This window comes from Protomyctophum parallelum (assembly GCF_964188405.1).
Source record: "Protomyctophum parallelum genome assembly, chromosome: 1".
Classification (NCBI taxonomy): Eukaryota; Metazoa; Chordata; class Actinopteri; order Myctophiformes; family Myctophidae; genus Protomyctophum; species Protomyctophum parallelum.
This window is the reverse complement of record NC_139697.1, coordinates 22,356,888-22,363,061: the sequence shown is the minus strand read 5'-3', so window position 1 is coordinate 22,363,061 and position 6,174 is coordinate 22,356,888. Positions and strand designations below refer to the sequence as shown.

The 6,174-nt window shown below is 40.9% G+C and overlaps 1 protein-coding gene across 1 annotated transcript in view; it reads right to left on the bottom strand.

Annotated features, from left to right (window-relative positions):
- Positions 1 to 2,567: 2,567 nt before the first annotated feature.
- ctdp1 (CTD (carboxy-terminal domain, RNA polymerase II, polypeptide A) phosphatase, subunit 1) overlaps positions 2,568 to 6,174 on the bottom strand; it is a 117,728-nt gene continuing 114,121 nt past the window's right edge. Inside the window, exon 13 of the mRNA XM_083774942.1 lies at positions 2,568 to 6,162. Within this exon, the coding sequence (XP_083631068.1) occupies positions 6,018 to 6,162 (145 nt within the window). The 3' untranslated portion in view covers positions 2,568 to 6,017. The remainder of the gene's footprint in view (positions 6,163 to 6,174) is intronic.

The following is a 6,174-nucleotide window of genomic DNA, read 5'->3' as shown; positions in this document are numbered from 1 at the left end:
AGTGGGATCCGGGAGAAGGTCAGGTAAATGCTCTAAGAAGAATCCCCAACTCTCATCCGTGTCTCTTCCCATTGATAACATTTTTTGGCCAGCTCAGAATAAACCCATCATAACCGGAGGGCTGTCCCCATCAACAAGGCAGGTGCGCAGACAGCAATGCCTCGAGGCTTGCGAGCCCTCGCGAAGCAGCTGACATGCCAACGAGCGCGTCGTCCAAACTGACAAGCTGTGGTGGAAGGAGGAATCGTTCATGACGCGAGGCCCGTCCACACGTCTCTAACAAGGCTGTCAATCACAGGCAGAGTACTCCCCCACCAATCATGGGGACAACAATATTGCAATTTGCCAGAGGCCAATGGCATCAGCTGTAAAGCGTGTCAATCGGTTCAGAGATGTGATAACTTTGGGGAGGGAGACAAGCAGCACACACACACACACACGTCAGGAGAAAACAGCATGTTGGGAAAGGTACCGGAAGCCGGATGGACCATCTATCAGTCAAGGCATTTCCCTTTGTCCGATCATCCTGGTGAACTGTAGCGATTTTACTGATCAATCAATTAGCCCTTCACTAAATCCCACCCCAAAAAGCGATTGTCCAATGTCAATCCAAATAGTTTAGCAACAGTTGCTATGCAGGTCAAGCTTTATTCTCTGCTAACGTGCCTAATTGGACAAGGATGTGTTGGGGAGGGACTTAGTGAAGGGCTAATTGTGTTCCAGCTTTGATTTCCAGTCTTCCCTTTCCAGAGAAACATTAGCAACATCCTCCTGGGGTATACCAAGGCATTCCCAGGCCAGTGCGGAGATATAATCCCCCCTCCTCTGGTCCTTGGTCTACCCCGGGGTCTCTTCCCAGTGGGACGTGCTTAGAGAAACTCCCTATTGGGACGATTGGGAGGCATTCGTACTAGATGCCTGAACCACATAAGCTGGCTCAAGTCAAGGAGCAGCAGTTGTAATCCGAGTCTCTCAACTATGACTGAACTTCTCACCGTATCTCTAAGGGAAGGCCGCCTCTCTGAGAAAACAAATTTCAAGACCCAGGGAATCACTGTTCTTTAGTTTAAATTGCTGTAAAACGACATTATTTCATGTTTACCATCATCTCTGTATATGATCAAAAGTCAAATGACAATAAATGGATAGATCATTTCTCCACCGGGATGTCCTTTGTCCTTCTCTGTATAAATATTGACTGCATCAAGCTGGCTCTCATTAATTGTTTACTGCTGCCATCTGATGTAGATAACGATGCCATTTGTGTCACTGTAACAAGTGGGCAGAGATGCTCTCCAGAGTACATGCATTAGGTTCAGCAGAGCAGACATATATCAGTCCAAGATCGGGATAGATAGATACATACAGTATGACATGAGGACTAATGGCTCTGGTATGGATTTTATGCTGATTGCATTTCCCATTCACTGAGTAATACGTCATCATAATCTCATTAAAACGTGTTTCCTAATGGGATATCTGTACCAGAACATGCATCATGACGGCAATATTAAAACTGCTAGCAGTTCATCAGCCAAGGATGTTTGTTTTTTGGGATTAACAATAGGCTACCATATAAAAAGTTAAAATCCTTCCCGCGCAGCTAGTCCTGGTTTAGTCTCGCGTTGCCAGACTGTTGCCTCTCGCAAATTTCCAAATGCTTCCGTTGTCCTTACAGTCTGGAGCAATGGAAAAGCTTTCATGAGTGAAATATAAAACGGAAGTGGAGCCTCCTCCCCACTTTCGTTTCCTTTTTACAGCCGCGCACATTTATCCTAATATAAATAGAAAACATCTAAGCATTTATAGCTTGTTGCTTAGCAGAAAAGGAAATCAAATAGTAAAATGTAAAGATATTTTTAAAATATATGTTCGTGAACGGAAATAGCAGCTTCCTTATTCTATATAGCATTCGGAGATTGTGGAATAGTTGTCTGGCTATACGCAAGACTAGCCCTGGTTTGAATCTGACCTGAGGCCCTTTGCTGCATGTCATCCCATCTCTCTACCATTCAATTCCTGTCTATTGTCACTACAGAAAAAAATGCTAATATGACGTTTAATTGTATTTAATTTTTAACTACATGAACCCTAGCTTCCCTATTCTGGGCATGTCATATTAGGCAAACATATAGAAGATCTACAAACTCACAAAGCAATATCAGATATATTGTAGATGGGTCAATTTACACTGAAGAAATTTGATACAGGGGGAAAAAAGAATGGGTCAAGCATATACCCTGTCCCCTATAGATCCCTGGTCAACAAAGGTTGAAATGGTTAAAAAAGTATCTTTCCCCAATTTGGTCATTTTCACTGATGATCTGAGGAGGGTGTAGATAAGTACATAATTGTCATTCCCAAGCAAATTTTAGGAAGCAGCGCTCGTTTTAATTACTCAACATTCTGCATACATTATATGCAAGGTTTTACAACAAATGCATGACTTGTTAAATCACAGGCAGGTGCTTCGACAGCGAGGCATTGAGGCTTTTTAGGCCAAAGACGTCCAGGGTGGGCGGAATTAGTTATCATGGGAACCAAAACAAGCTCGCCCTCCACGTGAATCACAGTAATGGGGCCGTGGATGTTGTGGTTTCGCATACACGTGTACGCCATTCCCAAGCCATTCTCAAGTGGAGTGCTTGTGTTGGCTCACTCAAGAACTACTTCTCCTGGGATACGCAAGAAGAAGTTGCCAACAGCTTATTATTACCCGATGACACTCTGTGGAACACGCAGTCCTTCCCTCCCTGCTATCTGGAGGCCATGGCATTTATACTTAAGTGAACTAATACTGAGATAACCGTGGTCAGCTCTGTACTTGGTCCGCTATTCTTTTCATTCTCTGCACCACATCTCTTTGCCGAAAAGCTGCTTGTAGATCGGCTATTTTTGGCAAATGTTCCCCCCAGAATAAGGATGATAGGGTTCAAGTGGTCAAGTGAGGTTTCACTTAAAAAGGGCCTTGCATAAAACGTTCATATTCAAAGGAAATAGGATTAAGTTAAACCAATCGCTGACAGATGGAATAAGCACAACATTCACTAATCCTGGTTGACGGCACAATCAAAAACAGATGGAAACGGTAGAAGGCAACTTTCATTTCTTATAAAAACACATCTTTATTCAATGAAAAGTATCTTTCCTTTGTGGAACAAGTATGAAATAGACTTTACAAATACTTTACAAGTCAGTCTTTTCATTAAAAATTAGGAAAGAAAACAACACAACAAACAAATTATGAATATGGGAAAAGAACTGTACTGAAGCTGAACAGTGTTGTATTGAGTTGTCATTGTTGCTATTGACTACAATATGTGACATTTAGTGAGTGGCCCTGCTGAAGATAAGGGTCACAACGCATCTATGGAGCAAAAATCAGTGGTCATGACCCAAATGGATTACTGCCCTCTATTCCCTAATGTATACTTGACGGCGTGCCATGCTGGAAATAACAAATCTACAAGCTCAACAATACTGATTAAAGGTGCAGTAATTGATTTATAAAATCAGGGGAAATTATATTCCGATTATTGATCATATAATTGATTATTGCTATAGTTTGTTCAGTAACAGGGGGTCCTTCCCCATCGCTCCAGCTTTTAAGAAAACAGAAAATGTTGTTTTAGATTACCAATGTCATCAAATCAGGCAAGAGAACAAGATAGATAACATAATTAAATTTAAAGTGATGAAACGAAAACAAAGAAATGAGCAGACAGAATTGGAACTGGAATACAAGCTGATACATTTGCGGCATTCTCTTTACTGAATGACAAAAATGGGTAAGCCACCTGTAAGCAGGTATTTTCTTATTAAAATGCTGGAGAGACAGGGAGATCTCCGTTACTGAAGAAACACTAAAGTAATGATTACCATCAGAATATAGATAGAGCTTTTTTTTTTTTTACCAAAAACTTACAGCACCATTAAGTATAAACCAAGCTTATGATACTAGACTTGAACCTGTGGTTGCAAAGAACTAACTTAAAACTGTGATTGTGAAAACACGAACCAAACGAACCAAAACAGGTGGTTTTGTATAAGTTTAATTATGAGCTTTTTACTGTAGGAATTAGCTTTACATCTATTAACGACCATGTTTAGAGACATTAGATTCTTGAGTACTAAAATAAATGGTGTCACAGCTCATTAGCTGTTTGATCCAAATCAGCAGACATGGGAAAAACATAAAAGTTGAGTTCATCTCAGTGTGGTACAAGCTAGTGCATCAAGGGGCCTCCAGTTCATTGGTTCTCAAACATTTACATTTCAAGAACTCCATTTGGTGCTATTTGTCTCTCAAGAGTCCCTGCACCCCACTTTGAGAACCATGCAAATCGTGTTTAATTCTTTTCCTTCTCAATATATATATTTTTAGTTTGACAGCAGTGGATTCTGTACTGCTGTGGCGAAAGGACTAAAAAGGTTGTTCTAATGAAAAGAGACATTAATCCACCACAAGTACACTGGCATTTATTGCATTTGTCAGTGATCGCGCACACACCCACATCAGGAATACCACGACGACAGTGACAAATCTTGGTGCTGATGGGAGATTTCGTTAGCACCTTTGTGTGAAAACGCTGCAAACTATGCTTAGCAGTTACCAGAGCGGCGTGCCAGTTTACCACCCTCAAATTAGAGCAGTGGTTCCCAACCTTTTCTGGATCAGGTTCCACTTGAAGATCTCTAGTATTTGTAGCACACCCATCTGACCACTTAACTCGGGTGGTCAGGTCGGTCGGCCACGTGCATTTTCAGAGCATGTTTAACGATCAATCAAGCGATTGGATCAATGGAACAAACACATTCTTTAAATATACTTTAAATGTATCAGCATCACAATGAAAACTTTTTTTATTTCAAGTTTTAAAGAATAAGACACCGTGACTTTAACATTATTCTTTAAATGTTAATATTATACTGTGTAATCATTAAAATCTTAGTGGTTTTTCACATTTCGGGGGGCCCACTTGCAATATCTTCGCGGTCCACAGGTCGGGAATCACTGTACTAGAGACCTCAGGAGACAATTACACAGATGTGCGTCGATACAAACTTTCAAGCATTTTAGATGCACACAAAAGTTGAAATATTTTCAGCTCCGTCCTATTTTGTGTGTGTGTGCCTGAACAGTGAGACAATGGCAAATGCAAACGAAAGTTTGACATTAGACAAGACTCAAAGTATGTTTGAATAAAAATAATCCCGTAATACAATATTTGTTCACCTGGTTACGCAGTATGCAAATACACACGTTACACACGTTCCACCATGGAGTTTTGCCCGATATGCTGCTATACCAATATGTTTTTGAAGCGCCTGTGTCTGTAGCAATGGGTCTCGGACTCTCGTGTGGTCACCCCTTCACATCGACATATTATGGTAGCAAATTTATAAACTCTATAAAAGAGGACAGCTGTCTCAAGATACAGGTAAACACATTCAATCGTCAAGATTTGCTGGATGCAATATTTATGAAACCCTAAAAATCTGTTGAGACAAACATGGAAGAGTACAATGTTTAGCTGCAGGCCTTGGCAAACCCATCTCAAACTCTTTGGCATATAGAACCAGCAATTGTCATAATCCCCCAGTTGTTTTTTTATTTTCTTGTTTATATAAAAATCGAAATAGAAAAGCAAAACTCAACAAAAAAACAAGAAACTTCTAATTCCATGTTTTCAATTTTTAGCTCACAATAAAATGTTATCAAATGTGTTGCTCTGTCCAAAAAAAACGCCTCCGTTATCACCCCTAGACATTCTCAAAGGTTGTATTTACACACAGGAGACTCATTAATGTACAGCGCATTCATCATAACACACACCAAACAAAATCATACACACCGAACGCACACGCATTTCAAAGTGAGGCGGGGAGGAAAAAAATAGAATGTGTCGGTACCTCTCGTTAGTTGAACAGGAGCACGGGATTCTGTTTTTTTTTTTTTTTGCAGTGGCTGCATTTTGTCGTCATCTTTACTTTTCATCACCCATTTTTTTGTCTTTTCACATGAAGTCGTTAAGCTCCGCCTCCAAGGCGGCAGCCATGAGGTCTTCATCGGAGCAGCTGCCTTCCTCCTCCTCTGAGTCCTTAGACGACGCGTCTGCCTCCTCTTCCTCCTTGGCTTCATCCAGCTTTCTCTTGTGCCCCCTGGAGAGATGA